At 38.2% G+C, this 23597-nt stretch overlaps 1 protein-coding gene across 1 annotated transcript in view; it reads right to left on the reverse strand.

The window, feature by feature from the left end:
* LOC139131817 (uncharacterized) overlaps nucleotides 1-23597 on the reverse strand; it is a 34734-nt gene that overhangs the window by 8208 nt on the left and 2929 nt on the right. Inside the window, exons 2-3 of the mRNA XM_070698100.1 lie at nucleotides 1884-1913; nucleotides 1044-1661 (exon numbers count right to left, since the gene is read on the reverse strand). Coding sequence (XP_070554201.1) covers nucleotides 1044-1661; nucleotides 1884-1913 — 648 coding nt within the window. The remainder of the gene's footprint in view (nucleotides 1-1043; nucleotides 1662-1883; nucleotides 1914-23597) is intronic.

The raw sequence follows: 23597 nt of genomic DNA on the forward strand, positions 1-23597 counted from the left end.
CCTAAGTGACTCTAAAATCATACTGTAATTGATGCAAGTAAGATGGCACTGACAAAACATTGAATCACCACTTCATACGATAGAGATGCACATTACAAAGGTAGGAAATGAGCGAAACTTATGTATCAAGTGTTTGATTAGGAACTGAACGGAATGTAGCAGATTTCATTCATAACTAAATACCAACGGCTCATATTAAGCACATTAATAGTGTTCTCGTAAGTTATTTCAAATTATTCTGTGTAACAGTACAGCATACATGTAACCAACGTTTCGACTGGGGTGTGCTCTTTGTATATTCATGAATTTTAATTTTAGGCTGTTCGGTCATTTTATCAATCCACTCCATGACGGTTACATCTCTTTTCGACAGCGCGTGACACTCACTGCGACAACAACAGCGAACGAGCACTATGTCTGATCTTTTCCTTCTTTCTACCGATCAAATGTCACGTTAGCAAAAGCGATAATGTACCGCTATTAAGTGTGATTACACTTCGCTCTTTCTCTGACAAAAAGGCAGCAATGAAACACAAATCTATGGTGACCATGCAAATGTTCGGAGTGTTTCGTGCACGCCTCATCTTGTTGCGCAGAATCTAGGTGTGACGTCATGCCATGCACATCGAAGATGACCGAATCTAACTACAATTTCAAGTAATATGCCTGTGAACTTTTAGAAGATTGCAAAAGCTTAATTGTCGGTTCGTTGATTCAAATTTCGATTACTTCATCGTTTTTATGTCAGTTTGTGTTTGTTTCTTTTCGTTGAATTAAAAGTGATTGCAACAATTCATCCAAGATTTTGGAGGGACTGTGTACTGGCGAACGACTTTGCCAAATCTTCCCTATTAAATGGAAACGGAGCTGTCTACGGAAAATGGAAACTGAGCTAACGGGACTGTCTGCGAATATGGTGGCGTTTTGTTCGGGTATACTGTTACTACATACGCCGGGTATAAGGACCTTTCCTGCATTAGAAAGCCTTGTCCACATATTCATTTCTGATGTGATGAGTGAAGATCGACCGAGCTGTAACTTACCCGGGATGTCAACGTCGACAATACGAACGCTACCCAACCTTGGCCATTGCCGAAACGAACTCCAAGACAGCAAATCCCCGCAGTCATGTACCTCCCCGTCGTAGTATTGTCGAACTTCATTATCTTCCATAGCATGTTCCCATACATTAAAATTGTACAAATCCCCTTTGAATGACTTATCCATGGCAAATCTGCCGTTTGTGTATTTATTACCGATGAAAAACAAGAGGTCTGGTTGAATCGGTTGGTTTGTAGAGAGGCCCTCCCCACCGGCCGCTACTACCCCATCTTTGAATATTCTCCACCGTCCATCCGAAACTCTCCAAGTAACACAAATATCGTGCGCGAAGCCATCGTTTGCAGAAATTGACGTGGGACCTGAGCTCTGGCCGCCTACTACAAGTTCAAAGTCCTGATAATTAGTGAGGGCGAGGTAATTAATGTTATTATTGCCGTAGCCGAATGGAGTGCCAGCATTCTGCGCATCTGTTGTTTTCATCCAGAAACACACTGTGACAGCTGATAGTTCTTCCTGAATCACCTGTGGGGGCATCAACCATCCGAAACCCGGCTGTTCACCAAAGCGTAGCCCTGCCGGGTCGTCGTCTGTACACGTATCTGAACAGTGAAGATATAAAAAAATCTCATCAGATCTTTAACATATGTTTTTCAAGTCTGTTGTCATCGTGACAAAATACAAAACATCTATTCACTTTTCCCTTTTGATGAAAATACTCTTGACTATAGAGCTTTGGGAAACTCCACTATTATTTTTAGCTTGCGTACACTAGGTAAAAACAATTATCTTCATTCGCAGTTTAAAAAATGCCATACACTCACCTACTGCTTGTGCTAGTGTGGAAACTGGGCCTGTAAAAAGAAAATAGATATGTTATTGTTGAGGTACCATGGAATTGTTCTTGTACCAAGCGCCTCGAAATTGAAAGACAAACATTTTGCTAAAACTTTCCTGGATAAAACTTTCAGCCATTCTCTTACCAAATCTGGAATAAAATCAGGGGTTCCGGTGCAAATTGTGGTACTATGGACACAAACTGCCAAATATTTACCGGGGATATTTAAAATTCAAAGTGGCCGCCATCCCTGTGTTAACTCTATAGGGAAAATTTTTAAAAAAAATTCTAAGAGCTTTTTAAAAACAGCTCCTACAAGTGGTAGACCAGAAAGGCATTGTAAAACTTTGAACCTGAATATTTGTCGCGGAGGAATGGTGGTTATGACGGCGATATTAATGGTATCCTTTCCTTTGTCCCAGGCATCACCAATGCTACCGTCATGAGTACCATCCTTGGGCAGGTAACAAGTCATGATCTTGCTCTTGCTATCATGAGTTATTTACTTTTTTACACCCAAACGAAAACTTTTGAATCGATGGCATAGGCTATGAGAGGAAATAGAGTTCTCACATTCCTGGCCGCTGGGAGTGCGGGATCGACAGTGTGGGAAAAATCGATCCCACACTCTCAGAAACCGTCCCACACTCTGCAGTAAATATTACACGAGCTCTGATTGGATGATAACAGTCTGTTTTGTTCCACGCGCAAAATGTTATCCAATGGCACGACGAGTGACACACGGACCAGAACTACAAAGTAAGCAGGTCAAAGTACAGTGGCAGACGACAGAGATGTCACGAGTTTTGATAATATTGTACGTGTCCAATATGAATTTAACGCATTTTGTGGTCATGTGAGAAAAAGAATCTCACATACCAAAGACCTGGGATCAGATTTCTCACACTCGTTGGGGATATTTTGTCTCACACTCGCCTGCGGCTCGTGTGAGACAAAATATCCCCAACTCGTGTGAGAAATCTGATCCCAGGTCCTTGGGGGTGTGAGATTCTATTGGTCACAGCACAGGACGTAGTCACAGGCAGAGAGTTGCCGGCGTGAATGGCATCATTTCCCGGTCGCTGTATCTAAAATTACTTTCAAAATAATTTCTAAGAAAGGAGATAGCTGTGCTTTGTAGCTAGTCCTGTGTATCTATAGTTTACTTTTAACTGAATGTCGTCTAATTCGACTGTAGTTATACGTGTTGTCTGCCCAGGACGGTGCACGTGATTTACTATGCACTCAGTGCAAGACAATTTCTCACGTGCAGAAAAGAGGCACTCCAAAACAATTTAAAATACGTGTGCACACGACAAGATAAGCACGTCGGATGGGCAAAAAAGTCTCCTCAAATATGTTTTATCACTTTTTCAATTCACTACATTACTAAGTCTCAATCGCGTTAAGGTAGTATGCGCTTCGAAAGTGAAAGTCTTAAACTTTTGCTCAAACTTTCCTCGAGGAATCTTTCAATCATTCTCTTTTTAAAATCAAGAATAAAAATAGGGGGTCACCGTGCAGATTCTGGTACTAGAGAAACAAATTACCCAAGATTTACTGATATTTGAAATACAAAATGGCCGCCATCACCATGTTAACTCTATGGGGGAAATAAAATTTTCGATTTTCGAAACACTGAGCCGTGGAAAAGTTTTACACCACGAGCTCTTTAAATGAACCCCCACAAGTGGTATATCAGAAAAGAATTTTAAAAGTGTGAGTCCGAATATCTGTCCCCGAGGCGCATTCTACCCTAATCGAATAATGTAAGGGGTGTAATACTATGCTGTGTTGTGGTATAAGTTGTAGGGACCTGGGTTTCTCGTGTTGTTATCATCGTTTCGTTCATTTTAGCGTACTGTTATTATTCTTGGCTTCCTCAAAGTTTGGGCTAAAATCGAAAATTGTTCTTAGGTACACTCACAAGTTCAACGACCTCTCACTCACTGAACTCAATCACCCTGCATGTAACAACACCAAATCAGTCCCTTCCCGTGGAAAACGAAAGTTTACTAACCCCTTTCACCTTGGCTTGTGGCGCTGTTCAATGATAAACATGATCTGTTATTTTTATTCTGTTTCTGTACAACAATTTCTTGTTAGTTTTCAAAAATTACGGCGAAACTTATTACTCGAAGTGTTCAGCGAGTCAACATCGCCTGTCTGCGTGTCACATCCAATGCCATTCTTGACACTCTGCCCCGCTCGGACGAGAATTTATTTGTCAACAAGAACAATATGTTTTACACTACTTGCATGCATTGTCTTTGCAAAAGCGTATACTTTGTATTTTGACATTCTTGAAGTGGAGGGTCCGGTAAAAAGTGGCATCTCGACAAGTATACTTTCTGGATATTTTGTCACAACACAACAAATCTAATCAAATGATTTATATATGAAATTTGGCCAAACAACATGCTTGTGTGAGCAGGAACCATCATATTTTCATAATACTTCTGATCATTCTCTTCAACACTGAATTATACTACTTCCGTGAAAATGTCTGGGTTACATCTACGTTAGACTCACGGGGAGAAAACGAGTTTTGGGTTTCAACAGCTCTTTTTTACTCAACATGAAGTTTGCAACAAGTGTTTCTACACGTTACCCCCGACTAGGAGTCACAACTGTTAGACAATTGTCTGCATTACCCTAACAGTAAAGAATGAAACATCTCTATCATGCACTAGATTTCCATATAAACCCAAAAGAGCGCCTTCCAGAACTAAAACAATAAAATGTAACTAGAAGTAACATTTACTGTTTCCTTGATTGCAAAGAAGAGTGCCAAATGTGATCGCAAAGTCAATCTTAAATCTATGACATGTAAGACACATTTTCTCAAGCACGCCATTTTTCTTTTAGCAACGGAATTTCCGCAATTGACATTCGCAATTATTTGAATTAACATTCACATACGCACTACATTTAAGTGAAAGCGGTATAGGCATTCCGCATGAAGCATTTGACCAGATATTTACTTTGTGTACTGTAAAATAAAGTGACATGCTGAATTATCGTTCGTCAGGGAACTTAATACGATACATTTATGTCCTCAACTAAAAGCTATACATGGGATATAGTGATTGTCTTGCAGAGAAATGAAAACATCTGCAGGATTTCAAAAGAAATGAAAACAGTTGCAGGATTTCAAAAGAGCGATATACACGACCTGTATGGTGACATCACCACTAGTGTTCTTCTACATTCACATTCAATTTTGTTGATTGTCAAATCGACAACAATAGTTAAGTAAAATTAACGTGACGATATTTATTGAATGCTGGCTCTCTTAAAATTATACCCATCTTATGTGACACATGAGAAAGTAACATTATTGAAGAATGGCCTCTATCGAAGCAAGATGCATTAAACTGGCCAGATTCATTCTTGACTCGTAGGTAAGTACTGAATATCATTATTAATTTAATTCCATATAAATAACATCTGCAATATTTTAAGAGGATGGATGGTCTAGCATTCTGCCTAGATATGTCAGGCATGTTCACAACAGACACAAGAAATTAGACAATGTTTCTGATTTATGGTGCGTCTTCAGTGTTTCAAATTTCAGGGGGAAAACGTGCCTTGTGCCCTTAACGAATCGGGCATCGCCTCTGACAGGAGACAGTCCTTTGCGTTTCAGGACCAGCAGATGATTAAAACGCGCACGTGATTTCTAAAACTCATTGTATTGGGGTTGATTCAGAGGTTGTTTATCTATATGCACATTATCCAACTAAAACTAGCATTGCCACAGTTTCGCCGAGGAAACCAATCAAGCATATTCGAACATCGTTCAGATTTCGCTTTGATCTTTGTGAACCGTTCAACATTTTACACTTTCAAGAACCTGATTGAGGTATCTATCGTGTTTTTTGGGGATTTCAACTAAAAATTTCCTTGTCGAATTTCCGCACTTCAAAAACTTTCGTATGGCGAAGGGGTAGAGAGTTTGAAATCAAAGTCACTGAGTTTCGTTAGATATGTTGTAATTATCCACGGTTCCCGAAGGATAAGCAGTTAGTTTAAGAGACTTGATACGATCGATACGCCATAGGTATTGTAAGCGTTGTTGCGTTCTGTTTTCCCTCCCTTTCTGTCTGTCTGTCTGTCTGTCTGTCTGTCTGTCTGAACTTTGGATTGTTTCATGTTGTGCTATTTGACCCAGTGTTGGCGAACTGCATCAGGGAAACTGGTTTTTTTCTCAAGTCGGTTCTTCGTCAGAAATCTGATATTCGTTGATATCGGGAAACTACAGGGGTAGATCAGATTAAACTTATCTCAGTGTGAGATTGAAATGTAACAAACTTTCCTCTTTCTGAGAATGACAAACGATAACTTGTAGGAATAAAAAAGTGAGTGAATCATAAGGATCGGAAAGAGTGAATTTTGAAAGGGTTGTAAGTTGTGAATTTGTACAGATAATCACAACAGTTACTATTATTAAAGTGTTAAATGTGCACTTGTCTTTCACATAGTCAGGGCTATAATAAAAGTACACACACATTGTGTTTTTCTTATTCACTGCAAAAGTGCGGTAAGTGACCACACCTGATTTGAATGTTATCATCGCTTGTCTCAGACGCTCACAGTGCAAAATGAGAGTGGGGTGAACTCTGTCAGCTTAATCCATTTAGAGCGGTTTGGATTTCCATTTAAGTTCTGGAGTCTCTCATCATTTTGCGTCTCCCGAGCTCAGTTGGATTGGCCAATAACATAAATCATCTTAAATGTGACGCAAGATTAATGCCTCGGCGATCTGATCCGACCCGTTGGCTGTCTGGCATATCATCAGTTCAAATGCACTTTTATCTTCATCTCGTTATTAGACATTTGACAGCTGTAGACAGCCGAGGTTTAATTAATCTTGGTTACTGCATACGGAAATTTTCATTATCTAAAAAAAAGACACTCGGTATGTCTTGCTACGCCCCCTCCTCAATTTTGTGTTAATGGAATGAAGACTGGTTGAGTTTCTTGTAAACTGCAGTCACATCTTCGGCACTGTTACCTGTTGTTTACACTTGCCTCAACTCAGCGGAACCTTGACGCTGTATGAATAAGGAAGTGACCTTCAGGTCTTGTGAGGAGGTTATGAAAATATAAAAAAAAGAGGAGAATTTTAATTTGCAACCTTTGCCACTTCGGGAAAATGTAAAAACATACCTGAAAACTGAGAAAGTGTGGAAATTTTCGAAAAAGTATACATCCTTTGATAACTCGAAAAAGGTGGTGAAATTTTTTGACCATCTCGTTCCATGATGTAATGGTATACCTTCTAAAGAACGCTCCTAAATATCCCAGTGGATTCTTGAACCCTACATACCGAGAATTCAATGTGACCTTCGTATGTGTCAGGTCAATCCTTGCGCGAAATATTTACTCGGGTCGGTTCAAAGTTCCACTGGGGGCCTGAGTCTGGAATTTTGCTCTAATCATCTTATAAATAGCAGTCTTAGACATCTACTTTCGCCAAGGAATATCAAAATAAAATTCAAAATGCCCAACTCCTCAGAGACATTGGTTCTGATTTCTCGATCGTGACAGTTGACAATGGACGTCTTCGAAAATGTGTCACTTCCACCTCTGCGTGGAGGATACCTGCTGCTACTCTCGCTATTGTTGAAGTCAATCTAAGTTTGTTTAGCCTTGATCTTATGATTATTGTAAGTGTCATGGTTTCACGCTTCCAGTGTGATTCGCATTCTGTCTTCTGACGGTATACAGTTTCAACCTACATACCAACAATGTACGTATCGGGTTGCAAATGAACCTGACTCAATAAACTTGGAGGGAAAATATTATTTCGAGCAGCCATTTGAACCCTTCAACGGTAGTTAAATTTTATGTCCGTTCATCATGGAATACGTATCATTCTTCCTTGGTATTGAAAATGACAAACGTACTTCTCTCTTGATTTAATTCATACAAGAATAGCCGCCACTTTGGGGTCAACAGATGATAACACCGATTGCAAGAGTAAAATACTCTCAATATCGAAAATTGATTCAGCAAAGTATGTCTGTGAAACAGTGGGTCGAAGTGCAACAATAAAATGCCTGTTAACGACTCTATGCGTCTCTTTGGTGCTATTAATTGCTTTTTAGCTTGTCCTGTTGGTATGAACATGTATGGCGTTCGTCTGTTACATCTGCTCATGCGTGGAAACAGAAATATAAGATAGCTCGTCAGGGGTTCGGTAAGTGTCAGCATCGGGTCACCATGTGCCTGTCCCTGTGCAGCCTTACAAACTCTGGTGTCCAGTGTCATTCTGCTCCGTCGTGAAGGGGACCACCACAGTAATTAATAAAATATGTGAAAAATAAATATAGGACGTCTATTTCAACAGTATAATTGATTGTTCATAAGCTATAATTGATGTCGTGTCGAGAAAGTATTAGCGAAGATGTACGCTATCATTCTGTCACATCTTGTCATTACAGCAAGACGGCTGACAAATTAGACTTCGTCACTCCGTCACAATAATGTAAAAATTAGGACACTGAACTACGCTTTTCGATCGTTTTCATGTTGTCTATTTCAATGACACTAGATGGTGATGTTCCATATTTGCAGCATTACTACAATTCCTGAAGATATTGAAGCGCCCATATTCCATTTCCCAAGTCACCAAAACCAACAAACTCATTTTAACTGTGAGACGATATTGTTTCGATGAAACTTGAACATTGATTTGTTCTAATATCGATAGAAATCATTTGCTTATACATAGAACGAATTTTTACCAACTGAGCAACATCGAAAACAGAATAGTGCTGCTTTGCCTTCTCGAATCTCAATATGAAATCGTGGTATTACTAAACGATCCTTTGTTATTTGCATTCATTCCTGAGGTCATATATCGAACTTCGCGCACTGCATAGGTTTCGATGGTAACTTATGAATGACGTAGCAGGCCGCATAGTCATCACTTGACTGAAAGTGACCCAAAACTATTTCCAATTTGACAACTTCATGATTCAAAAAAACGATAAACCGCATAATGTTAACAGTGATGTAAATATATCAATTCGCCGTCAGATGATGAAAATCATTCTATTTCTCAACGGATTTTCGTCGATCATGGAAATAAAGTATAAGATTGTCACCTGCAAATAAACCGAGATCCCTCGAATTTATACTTAATAGTACACAATATCTGGTGAAGGAGAAGACTTAATCGCTGGCGTTGGTGCTATTATGTTCATGGCTTTAATGTTCTGTCTTGTCTCTTCAACACACGTCCATGTCAAGAGGAAGTACCTGCCGACGTATATTTCAACTCGCGTCTTTTAACAATCTGTCAGAGTGCTTTGGCAATTTGTGGTTGGTCCATAAACAAACGGGGTTAAAAGTACACCAGTGTATAAATACTAAGATTTCTGTACTCGAACGCTGATCCATATTTCAATGAAAGCTTCCGGCCAAAGTTTACGGGCGTAAAATATATGCAAGTTGTTTTATGTGAATAGACGAATAAATTCCTCCGAAACTCTGGTGGTGATATCGCTTTATATCGTTGATTGTCATGTAGCGATTTGATGTCATCAGTAAATGTTTTCCGTCGATTTAGCAGCTGTTCGGCGTTGATGTGAAACTTATGTCCGTACATAACATTTACATTCTGTCTACATTACGTAGATGCCTGTATGTGCAGCCAGTTGCCCTATTTTATCGAGTCGATGTTCGTTCGGTGTACGTTTTGACGGGACATCTTTAACCTTTGTGCGGTCGGTCGCCATCTTTGTCTGACGATTATATCGAGGGGTTGAACACTTCATCAGTTTCTGATAATCATAATCGGTCGCATCGGCCTAGTCGAGTGATCACGTGCAGCTCACTGATTCTACGCTTTTGGTTTGTTAGTTGTTTTGCCAATTATTTGTCAGTTCACGTCCAAGTCGACGGAGTAAGAGTGCGGCTTACAGGTTGATATCATTCAACATTAACATGAGGATAAGGGTTTAGGGATACGATCCAACATGGCTGCTGGATAGCCTTTTTGACTCAGTCGTGTCTGATACTATTATTTATCTATATTATCCGTGCTAACAACAAGAATACACCTTAACTCTCGCAGCCGTCAAAGAAATATTTAGTCAAACTGGAATTGTTTCCTACAGGGATCCATTCCTGGTGTCATTTTTTATCAGAGTGTGCAAAAACACGTTTTACTTTCAGATATTCAATGCATATAAATATTTTTTGCGATAAATTCGGTGGAAAAGTAGATAGGTAGCCTTCATATTTGATATACGCCGAAACTATTTCTCTAGCATTCCTGAATAATATGATTCAAGAGGAATGTATTGCAATTTTAATATTCAGGTGCACTTATTGTTTGCTGCAGTCCAATATAGCCATAGTGAGCCATTTAATTTTGTGTATCCAGGGCAGTTATTGCAAGTAGTTTACAGTTACCAAAGTATTCTCTATCGTGGACGATGATTTGTTCCGTCGGTACAATATTTTCGTTCGTCAAAGCGTGAAGAGTATGTTGAGTTTTAAATGTTGGTTGGGTTATCAATAGACTGACATGTTGATGATAACAGGCGTGAACGTTGGTCACTCTATCCGCTTGATTTTTGGCATGGCAATAATGTTTAAGATTGGTAAGTTGAATGCAAACTTGGTGACTGTTTCTTTAAGAGTGGATGAGCTGCTGATTATGACTGACTGGTGCTTTGTTTTTCCTCGTTTTGCTTATTCATCTTCGTGAGTCTTTCTTGCTCTTCTTTTTTGCTCTTCGATGGTTGTTCTGATTCACTGCTCAGTTATCCCATGAATTCGTCGACAGTTTTTCCATGTGTTGGTCGTTTGTTTGGTCGGACAGATGAAATTATGGCACTGGCAAATCCGATATAATGCATACCAAAGTTTTACTGCCTATTGTTGCGATCCACAGCAGTGACTACTAAAGTCCTTGACATACATAGGATAAACTTTCCACGGTAATAACGTTTCACCATCAGCATGCAAACTATCCCGCCTATCTTCACAATGTATACGCCATAGGGCAAAATCTGAGAAACGTATATGCAATAACATCTCTGTGAAACTAACATGAAGAATACGAGCCACATTTCTATTTTATAATGAATTTTCAGTTTAAAAGTTCGTATAAAAAGTAGGTACAAATTATATATATATATATATATATATATATATATATATATATATATATATATATATATATATATATATATATATATATATATGTAGTATGTGTGTGTATATATATATAGATGTGTGTGTGTTTATATATATATATATATATATATATATATAATATATATTATATTACTTCTAAGTATTTAGTTAATGTCTGATAATATACTTCTAATAATGTACTAATTATTAGTGCATAATAATATACTTAGCAATAATGCACCTACCACCGGCCCATAATGGACAAAATCAAACTTTGTATGGCATAATGAACGAGGCAAAGCTGAGTACATTATATGTAGGGAGTGCAAAGTTTGCTTGAGTCCATTATTGGCCGGGAGGGGTATGTTATTGCTATTATGCCAGTGAATTTGTTGACGTAGAAACATCGGGCCACAATGCCGGATAATTGGATCAATTATCGGTAATAATCGTGGGTATGACGTCACAAAGTCAAAGGTATTGACAGAGCTATAATAAAATAAATGTTATACATATATATCGATTAGCCCTGATTATTATAAGCGTTGATATACTAGCATAAGTATAACTTATGCGTGACTCTGTGTGACTCTTTTTGTGTGCTACCACGTCCTGAGTAATCACGTGACGGCTTATTGAAATGTCAGAAAGAGATTGTTTGCGATATATTTTGTGCAGCATCTGGTGTTATGGTTATCAATACTCAATTCAATTACTTACAAATGAATCAACTGAATATGAAAACATGAGCAACTAAAATGTATATACATGGGAGGAGACATTGGTTCTTATCCTCCTTATGGTGGAAACGGTGTTTGATGGAGGGTGTCTGTAATGATGAATAAAAAAAGCCCGACGTACAGTAACGATAATACCGCAAGTTAGCACATTTCAAGTTTTGTACGTAAAATGAAAACGTATGCTTTTCCCATCATGATAGTTCGACAAGATGCATTTCTATTTATAACAGTTTCCTGCATTTTTGCTCGGATCTCTCAAATCAAAGTATAACTGCAGAACTTTTGCAAAGTATCTCCCGTTTCCCACTTGCCTGGATTTTATCAAGGGGAAATTTCATTAGGGGTCGCCATGTTTGAATAAGGGTCATTCAAGTCACTGGAACATATCTATCTTGACCTCTTGCCCTCTTGTGAAGGTGAGTACTGACAGAATGTGTCAGCTGTCTTCATTTGATCAACTTTATACTCTTCTTACTCTCTGTGACGGCCACAACAAAGACGGCTGTACAACTATAACCGATCTTACGACTGGCGCACGTCACGCAAATTAGAATTATTCTTTAAAGTAGAAAGCGCCCCGGGGACAGATCTTCGGACTCTCAAACTTCTACAATTATATTATTTTAGTCTACCACTTTTAGGGGCCATTTTGAAGCTTATGGAGTAGGTAAAGTTTTCACCATCTTAGTTTTTGTGAAATTTATTTTCCCCTATAGAGATAACACTGTGAGGGCGGCCATTTTGAATTTAAGATATCGGTAAATATTGGGTAATTGTTTCTGTAAACCAAAATTTGGATGGTAGCCCCGATTTGTTTCTTGATTTTGAAAGAGAATCGTTAACAGTTTGCCTGAGGAAAGTTTTGGCAAAAGTTTAGGTCTTTCATTTTCGAGGTACGAAGTACCGTAATTGACAATATAAGATGGAGAAGAGTTACTGTCTTGATGGTTTGATCATAAATGGTCAAATTTTCGTAAATATTTTCGTACATTTTTTTCTAAAACAATTGTTTAAGGGCGAGTTATAGTACGTGCCCTCATGAACTTGTGATGTAGGACGAGATCTAAGGAGGTTAGATTTAGAAATATTCACAAACGTCTTTTCTGTAATTGTGAACAGGTGAACCAAGTTCAATCGCTTGCTTCGGGGATACTCCCTGTAATTGACTTTTTCAGTGAAAATTATGATGCGTCTTTTCAGCATTACAATGTAACATTAAACGAAATGGGGATTGGTTCTTCAGGACCGCTCTTGAATGCGTCCTAACCTTGCTTCATAAATCTATGCAAAAGAAGGAGAAATGACGCTAGCACATATTTCTTTAAAGCACCATGAAGCTTAGCCACAGCCTTTTTATCTGTATTTTTCCTGGTTTGTAAACGCTGTAATCTTGAAACGTATGGCCTCGTTTTCAACTTCATGATACATGGTGTGTTTAATGTTCGATGTTGTTGCTGACACTGAATGATTGTCCGAACTGTAATACGTCAACAATATTTAAATTTTATTCTCAGTGCGCTTTGTTTGATAAGATAACTTATGCATGACAGCATCCTTTTAGAAGAAGATGAAGATACTTCAAAATTTCATCAAAAGTCACGTATCTAACCACTACCCCTTTCACGGTTTCATTTGCTATCATGGTCTAGGGCTACGTAATCTCCCTTTTGCATAAAAATCCTCCATATTCTAATTTTCATAGAAAATCAAGGAAGCTGGTAATGTAAAGCTCTTTTCTTGTAAATATGTACATTTTCATGGGTCTGAAATAATTCAACTGTAATATTACGTATTTATAACGCAGACAAATACTTATATGATTACCTTATACTTGAGACAGAGCTTTTGATTTGCTTTGTTGATTCCAGGAGAAAATGAAGAGACAGTCGTTACTGTCAGGAATGTAATTGCAAACCACTGATAATCGCCTGATCCCACCAACGACATATGAGTATTCCAAACTTCGACTTCATTTGACTAAAATCTTGAATACGTGAATATCTTTTCTACATCTAGGGTCCTGTATCCTATAAATCGTCAAAGCATGAAGGGTCTACTAGTGGACTATGTGTGGTCCAGGGAATTATATCCTAAATGCTACTTACTGGGTATATTGTGCCTCAGAACTCTATATTATTCGAGCAGTACCGTGTAGTGTATCACACTGACTGCTCGTATGCGGTCACGTAAAGACATTATGTAAACCGAAGTGATCAAGCCATGAAACATCTGCCATGTCATTTTTACGATGCACAATCTACTGCACACCCTCAAACTGTCGAAAATTTTCACGTTCCATGCACCATACATAATAATTTATTTTCATTTGTTGTGTGGTATTGTTTATCCTCTCCGAAAGGAATTCGAATTATTTTTGTCGCTTTAAAGTAAAATGAACCACGGGGAATGATATTACAATACTTTTCTGACCTAACATTTGCGTGGACTCATTTTGAAGTAAGAGGAGTAAGTAAACTTTTCACAGTCTTACTTATATGAAAATCGAAAATTTAACTTTTCTTCATGAAGTTAACAAAAGGATGGAGCTATCTTGAATTAAATTGATTTTCTTGTCTTGTACCCAATATTGCACGGTTGTCCCTGATTTTTATTTTTGATTCAGTAATAGAATAGGTGAAAGATTTCTTGAGGAAAGATTGAGCAAAGTTCCAGTCTTTCAATTCAATTTCAATTTCGAGGCTTGTATTACCTTGATGATGCTACATAACACTGGCACTAGCTATGAAAACCAGTTTAAATTATCCGATATTATACGAACCTATGGGCTATAAAACTTCTGCTCAAATCACAAAATGACGAATTTGATACTGTAAACGGCGACGGAATAAGCTTATCGTGTAACAAGAACATACCGCGGCTTTTATGTTTCCATTCATTTTAGTTAAAATAATGTCAAAATGTCAAAATCTTGTGTTTTTGTGGCTAAGAATATCAAATAAATCATATATGTTTGTCCTTAATTTTTTTTCTTCGCATGCCACTCAGCCTACATTTGTTTGGGACCTCCCTTTACACATGTTATGGTTCAACTAGTATCCGGACGATGGATTTACACGACATGTTTCTTTGTGGACTTAATCCGTTGCTACCATGCGACGTACGTCCCCTCCTCCTCCTCTAGCAACCAAAGTTATAGTGACCTTGGACGTGCCCGAAAGAGGGAGCGTAAAAGTGACATCGAGTGTCGTCAACCTGTCCCGCCTAACCGTGATTGACACTCGTCATCACAACCAACATTTGGCCAAAGATTACATAAAGAACATTACAACATTAATGTATTTATTTGTCTGGAATCTATCTACATCAGAGAAAAAGTTTAAAGTTTGCTGATGAAAATTACTACACTGGGTAAAGTAATGTCATGGAAAGGAACTAAAAAGCGTCAAAATTATTCATAAAATCATCAGAAAACCAAAATTTTCCCGAGAAGTAACTATAATTCTTGTCTTTATGCTCCACCGGTTTCCGTTTTCCTGGTTCGTATGAGCAGTAAAATACGACCGGTTTATATTTTGTAAAGGCCAAGAAGTTGATTCAAATATCTGCATTCTCCATGAAGTTTATGCCTCTACCCAGGCGCTTGTAAAAACGATTGACACCTGGTAAGATGAGGTACCATATGGTCGTCATGGCGTAACATCAACACCATTAGTGTAAACCGATTTCACAAATGAACAAGTTCCATTATTTGCAAATACGCAAAATAATTTTACAGCTGCTAACGTTTTTGACCATGATCGCTTAGGATTTTTTTAGAATAGGATACCAAGACCCTTGAAATCCTCTACTCCCGATGGAACATACACATCCCATGCAGGAAAGTGGATACTGGCGGTATAGGTGTGCGTGTCTGCTTGTATTGTTGTTGAGTGCCAACAGAGAATCATCAACATCCCCATGTGACGTTCAAATATCTCGGTTTACGTATCATACATGTGGTCACCTATATTCAAGGTTAAACTGAATTAAAATTTCAACGGATATCACAATCAACGAGTGCTGTACTTTACACTGAAAACCAAAAGATATGTTTTTAATATGTGCATTTCCCTACACAACATAACAGAAACGGGCAGTTTTATACGTCTGTTAAGATGGACAGCACTTTCTATGCAAAGACAGTCAAACATTGAATTTTTAATGAGTTTGTTTTTCTTGATTTCTTTGTTACTGATTTTCGTGTGCATCTACGAAATCACTTCAGTTGGGTTTTTATGGATAAAAGATAAAAAATATAATTTTACACATGATTTTTGAAATTCAGATAACATCTCTGACTTTCTTTATCCTGAAATAAATATATTCTGATATTTTGAACAACATTGTATATATACTCTTTCATTCCTTGCTTTAACTGTATATCCGTAAAAAAAACTAAATTTCAGCAAGTGTTAGCTTCACCATTACCATAATTAGCCATCTATACATTAACGTTAACGGGATAAAGTTTCAGGTGTACCATGAAATATTACGATTTTCGTGTCATCTGCGGAGAGGTTTGCTTACATCGGCGATGTCTACTCTGTTTTCAAAGGACAAAGGTCTCGCTGAATTAAAACGAAAAACACTTCAAATGTACATAGCGGTTTCTTTCGGTAAGTAAAATTGCCAACCGTCGCTGGAGTTCTATGGGACAGCCAGTCGAGGAATAATTATGGACTGTGAGTCAGCGTACTTTGGCCGACCCTCTAGATACGCCAGTTTCCCTTTCTGTGCATGTCACCTGCAGGTTAGCGGCGGCATGCAGAGAGCCTTCTCGTGAACTCACATTAGCTCTCCCAATATCTACAATTGCAAAAAACCTCTGTATAGCTTGTTCAGGATAAATTGGTGTGTGATGTTATGCGACCCTATAAATCCACTGGCTCGCCCGTTAGTAATGCCAGAGACGCCTCGCCGTTTACCGATAAAGTTTTGACTTATAGAGAGCCATGTTTCGTAAACGGTTAAGTTGCAAAACTGGAGAAAGTTCACTGGTCTGTTTTGACAGCAGATAGGCATGACCCGGGGTGCCATTTTTGTGCAGCTTAGTTAGCGGGACAGGGCGTGGTACGACGAATTCCATGACATTACGATTATGCAAATGCCGGAAATAATTTCGCACGCATATCGATGACAGTAAATATTATATCATTTTTATGACATAAATCTTTGAAATTGCCGGTGCTCTGAGTAAAAGAGAGTACAGAGTAATAATATTAGCAAATGTGCTGCTTTTACGATGTTGTTGAGATCTGAGAGTATGTTTATTGGAATAAATCTCCCAGGCAGACCATGAGTAACAGAAATGCATGCTATATGATAATTTTAACTGTCAAGTCGTATGGGACAGTTCTAGCGAAAAGAAACGAGCCCAGACGAATGCTCGAAATACTTTCCGTAAACCCATATATATAAGTAACCCAGTTTGGACTTGTGTAACCTTGTTTTGTGCACATTTGATACGATCTGAGTGGCCCACTTTGCTCTCAGCAGAGTTCTGCAGGTCATTTTACGTTGACCAGCGCAAATACGACTTTTGCGAAAACTACTGACCGAGTTGTAACCTTACGCTCCGGAGTTCTGTTATCAATACGCCACAGTCAAATTTCGCGCCCCTGGCGTCGGTCATGTTATGAAACGTGGTACGAGGGCAATGTCTGTCTGTACTAGAAGTTACCTAACATTGCAGTTGATGGCCACACGTTTCGGCGTTTTCAGTAGAGCTGTTCGGTGCCGATTGATCAGGAGATGTGTGCAAAATATCAGTCAGATGTAACCAATATTTTTATCGTTCAGTGATTTCTTCGGAGTACTACTAAGTATTACTTAGTATTTACTAAGACGTTCAACATATGCTAAGACGCTACAAAGATACTTTCTTTGGTACCAATGACTACTGAACCTCTTTGTTCTTGGTATAGTATTGATATTATCACTCATGTAATTTCCAAACCAGAAGGATTTCGTCTCAAATCATTTTCACGTACATTTTTGTTCATATGATTCTCATGAAAACAATAATCGACGAGTGACCCTGGATCACGATTCACTTTTGCCTTACTTCTTAGTATCCTCTTATAATGCCAATGAAGGAGTCTATTGCCAGGCGTAGGAATTAGGAGGTAGGCCTAACTTGAGGTAGTTTGAGCCTATAAACTGAAAAACTTGAACCTTTGCCAACTCTTTCCGTGAGGAAACTTTAACACCCATCTCCCAATTCGAAATAAAGAAGAATAAATTAGGGTTCACCATGAAACAGATTACCAATATTAGCGGCATTTGAAATTCAAAATGGCCGCCATTAATGTGCTATCGTTATGGGAGAAAATTACATTTTCGATTTATCACAAAAATAAGCCTGTGAAAAATTTATTTACTCCATAAGCTTCAAAATAACCCTAGACGAGAGGTAGACCAAAAAAGGTATTGTAAAAAGTGGAGAGTTTGAATATCTGTCTCCGAGGCGGATTCTACCTTAACTAAAGCCTAACTAAGACATATTTTGCCTTGAACCAAGCCAAAAACAAAACTTCTCGTGTTTTGGTCCCTTAGAAGTGACAGTGATGATTGTAACAGAGCATATTGGTAGTGAATTTGAATGGTTGATTTAAACTTAATTGTAAAGAAAGGATCTAAGGATATCAATGTTTTAAGTGAACATTTTCCAATCTATGATATTCATAAAATATCCGTATTAAATACTTCACACCAAACCAGACAAATTTTTTTATGAATTCAATGAAGTCATCCTGTGTTATTACCTTAAATTCCTCATAAACAGCTTGTCGACTCAAATTCCAAACGTATATTTTATATTGTAATAATTAATTAATTAATGAAATGTATTGATGATACAATTACTGACGACGTTTTTATCTTTGTCAAAACCTTTCCAGTCAGAAATTCGATTATGATTTTCGACATCGTGAAACATACCGAAGTAACGATTGACCATAGACCCTCGTTAGAGTCTACTGTATTGACACAGTATGACTTTAACCCCGATTAAAGAATGAAGACTGAGAAAAGCAGTTGCACAATTTATTATGTCTACCAGAAGTGTATGTGTGGTGAGGTAACAAATGCATCCAGGAATAATATCGTGCATGAACAGACTATATTTAATGCTATCATATCACTAACTAAGATCACGCGCATTGATAGCTGATGTTAAATATATTTTCCACTTTCTGTTTAGGCGGGTACATGTGGTGCCAAAATCAGTCACTTTGTCATTTAAAAAGACTTGTAAGTTTTGATATACTTTGCTTTCTTACACAGACACACGTACACATACACCCGTGGCCACTTTAGTGTTGATTAAGCCTGTCTGGTGCAAGCAGAAATTCTGTTTGTATAAACGAAACAAAGTGGTGATCGGTGTAATAAATGTAAGGTTCACTATCGGCACCCCACTGTTAGGATTGAGATAACGTTCTACTAAAATGTCTCGCCTGCCCAATTCAAATCGATCACAACACTGCACTGTAGACACTATGTAAGTCTGCACTCCGACAATGAACATCAATAACAACGGTCGCTAATATCATACGGGCAAATACTTCAGTGAGGACGTAGCAAGCTTGATTGTTCAAAATATAAGAGATTGTGGTGGCAATCCGGCACCTAGCGAGGTACCATGAGGAGCTTACAAAGAAACAAGCAAGCGTTTTAAGATAAGCGTGGAGGGAGCCAGAAAAGTTTGGAGAGATGTATATGTATCAGGACAAGTTCCCTTAAACCGGGATGAGAAAAGTGTAGTTCATGGTTACACACATGTGAATACATGTACATGTAAAATGCTACCTCGACTGTACTTTACTCTTACCTTTTCTCTCGTACCAAGTGAAATTGGAGTAAGTTTATTCACGGTTTGTAGGAAAGAAACATGGCTTAGTGCAAGTGAATGTTTTTTCGAAAGTGTTGCATTCAAGACAGGCGATGTCTGTAATTTAATCGCTAACATTTTCAAAGTGGCATTTTCTCAATTCCCGCGTCTGAACAAAGTCTGAACACGACACTTGCGATACACGCTATAGTATCGTTGGTATTCATTCACTGCAATATTGAAATCGACACAAAATGTGTGATGTTCTCTAACACTGACTACATTTGAAACACATTAATTTTAGCAGATACTGAGTACTGATAGGGCAAATGCTGTGGTCAACATCATTTGTATACAGTGTATTTTACAATCACTCCCTAATTTCAGGCTAATCGGCGTGTCCATGGGGTACCGATAGTAGGATCATTATCACCACTGATACAGGGTAAAGTAACCGTTTTATCACCCTTCTGCAGACAGAATTTCTGCTTGTACCAGACAGGCTTGATCAACACTAATGTGGCCACGGGTGTATCATGACGAAAGCAGTGCCTCTTCATGACCGTGTATTTTCAAGCAAACTCTCAGACCTGACGTTGCTGCAATTGGAGAAAAAAAACCGCCAACACCACTTGATCATATAAAATTGTTTCCTATATACCTAATGACGACACCGTTTCGTCATGTCTAATATGTGAAAATCAATTTTGTCCGAACTTTTATCAAGACTTAGAAAATTACACCTATAAAATGGCATACTTTATGATTTGTTACCACCAGTGTTTTCATTGAAATGGAAAAAATTGCATGTCAAGGGATCCGACCACAAGCTGCAGCAATAAACCTAGGACCATAAAAACAAACTGTGTCTGCACTTTTGCCGGCAGGAGCCAATTTCGCGCGCTTGATTGCACATTAATATTACATCATAGTAGTATATTGATGACGCAATATTGCGATCTGATTGGTCGAGACGTGAAAATAACCATGATATATTCACGATATAGCAGGATTGGAACACTCGCGAGCTCTTAGCTCGAGAAAATAATGCTACTCTGATGTTTCACGCCAGAATATAATGTTCTCATATATTATATCATTTAGCGGTAAACTACCCCAGCAACGGGCACACCACCCGATTTGACCAGTTAACACCATATACGCACTTGCTATCGCTTGTGCGTATATGTTAAGAAATGGTCAAAATCTGGGGGTATGTCAGTCGCTTGGTGTGATTTATTGCCTAAACAACCTACAATAACGATTGGCGCAATTTTATGACATTTTCCACTGCACATACATTATAAACGGAGAATCGATTGATTCCATATTTGTTCTCTGGTATTTCGTAGGTGTAACGTTTTACCATCCCTTCAAAGAAGACAGTGGAACAGTCTCTGACATTAGTATATGGTAAAGTAATCGACTCCATTCATGTTTACGAGAACTTGGAACCGTGCCAACTTCGCAATATGGTGAAAATGCCCACCGCTAGGTTCAAAAGTTTCCAAAAGAGTTTTAAACAAAGTTTAACTTTAGCATAAGTCAGAACACAAGTAGACAATTTGGTGCGACCTTTCCTGGACATCACCTCTTCTATGTATACAATCGACAAAGAATCTGTCTGCACTTTAACACACACATATATGCAGACGGTTCAAACAGACGATGGAAGTAACATATGGTGTGAAAAGTTGAAGCCTCGTCGGCCTGCTTGTTGATTCACTGGTGTTAAGGGTCAATTCAAATAAATGAGACTGTTCCCTTCTCATGGCAGGATGGAATTTGCAAAGTTTAATTTTACTTTTTGTATATCAGATATGAAATTCTCATGAAGATGCTACGAATTTCTTGTTCCCATCTGAACTTCTTCCACATAAAGTAGAGGCAGGGCGAGTCGAGAATCCACTACTGTGACATCGACGTGAAGGCAGCATTTAAAGGTCGATGACCCCATCATCGAGTAACATAGATCTGTGTACGTGTATTTCATAGTTTCACCACTCCCTTTTTTGAAACTTTATGAAAGCTCCACCAGCTGTAACTTCTGATATGTTTGCCATTAATGCCGTTCAATTCATAAAACATTATTTCATGCTCTACTTTCCAAACCAGAATGAAATGCCTGGTGGTCAGTTCGTCAACACAGATTGTATTTGCGTAATGTCCTACACTATTGTTAAAAACTGAATTCTAGTGTGGATTGCAAAATCAATGCATATTGTACACGATATAACATTTCACATCTCGATATATTGTAACAAGAAAGGAACAAAATGAAATTTACTTGTTTCATAGCATGAATATAACGATATTTTCAAACGTTAGAGCTATTGTTCCGTTAACATCCGAAAATGATAACTTGTGTTCCAAAGTTGTGTAAACTTAGCAAATTACTGAGTGCATTTACTTTTTTCAGTCTTCTGAGATCTCTGATAGCGAGTGAATTGCAAGAGGTTCCATCCTGCACACTTGACTGAAATCTGAATTTCATTGTTGCGTGGGTTAAATCGGCAAAGTTCGTCAATGGTCGCGACAAATAAAGTGCCCCACTTGTATTGACGAAAAACACGGCTGCCGGGGTGTTCCATAACTTTTTCCACAGCACTCACTTTCACACATTCTTGTATACGTGAGTTTGTAAGTGTGTAAATATATGAACAAATGCATACCCATTGTAAAACTTTTTTAAAATGGTCTTCAAATCCAGTGATTGACTCATTTGATTTTAATTGCTGTCTGCACGTTACAGTTTGGCGTGCGTATTTAGTGATGTACACGTCAATGCTCACATTGGAAACTGCGATACATTCGAAGTCCTGACTCAGTGGGGGTGTGTCATTCGGTAATGAGATATTGACCCTTCATGCGTTAGGTCGGGGGCAAACGAGGTCACTGTCGGCGAACCCGTTAGCCGACGGTTATCATGGAAACTCTTAAAGCAACGGAGAAAAAGCATATTGTGGCCATTTTCAAGTAAGGCGTAAAATGCATTTATTTATTTTATGGTAGAACAACGAAAGACTGTGTTTCCAACTCTTGCTTTTTGTAAATATCTGATAACCTCCTGTTCAATGAAGATTGTACATTTGAAATAAGACGGGTTTACTTTTGACAGCTGTCTGGCGTTCCTGTCAGAAGTGACAATGCGCAGGACGCAAGGCAAATAGACATTCGCAAAAATGTTCAACTTTAAATCTTACGCAAATGAATGCTAGTCACTTTTGAGAATCTCTTAAAGTAGAATTTATCTTCTTGTATGTGTCAAATGCAGCTATAACCGGTTATACAGTCATTGTCATATGTTGTGATGGAGTGAAACTGTCGGTCTGACGTCAGAAAAACGCGGATATGCTTTCACAGTTTCGTAGATTACATATTCATGGCCTCCTTCATGACGAACTTAGAATTGTAAAGTGAGAGTAAGCGAATCCTAAAGAAAACGATAACTTACATGAGTTCAAAGGTTGCGATTGATTACGTCTTTGACAAGCGGTGGTGTAATCACTTAACAATGTACTATATCAATGTGTATGAGACACAAGATTTTATCCAAAAAGAAGTATTTCATTGCTTGCGTTCAGTCGAAATACGTTTATCATTTATACTTTATTTGTAGTCAAAGAAGTACTTTTGACCAACCCTTTCTCCTTGCGGTAACCATTGAAGATGGCAAAAAGAGAAAAAAATAGTTGATTCTTTGATTTATTTTGAACAATAGTGTTACAAATACGATTGGAACTAATTTTGGATAATTGGATCTTCATATCTTTAAAATTTCTCAAAAGTGTTAGGTGCCCTACAGCTTTTACCCATAAAATCAAGTGTGTAACTTAAAAAGAAAAGCAGATGAGGTTACATTTGCAGATTAAATCGACATCACTTCACCATCCAATTACCCTAAATCAATTCCAATCGTGTTTACATCAAAAGTAATTATATAATCATTTCCATATTTCCCTCATACTATTTC

This window comes from Ptychodera flava, chromosome 4, assembly GCF_041260155.1.
Source record: "Ptychodera flava strain L36383 chromosome 4, AS_Pfla_20210202, whole genome shotgun sequence".
In the NCBI taxonomy this organism is placed as follows: domain Eukaryota; kingdom Metazoa; phylum Hemichordata; class Enteropneusta; family Ptychoderidae; genus Ptychodera; species Ptychodera flava.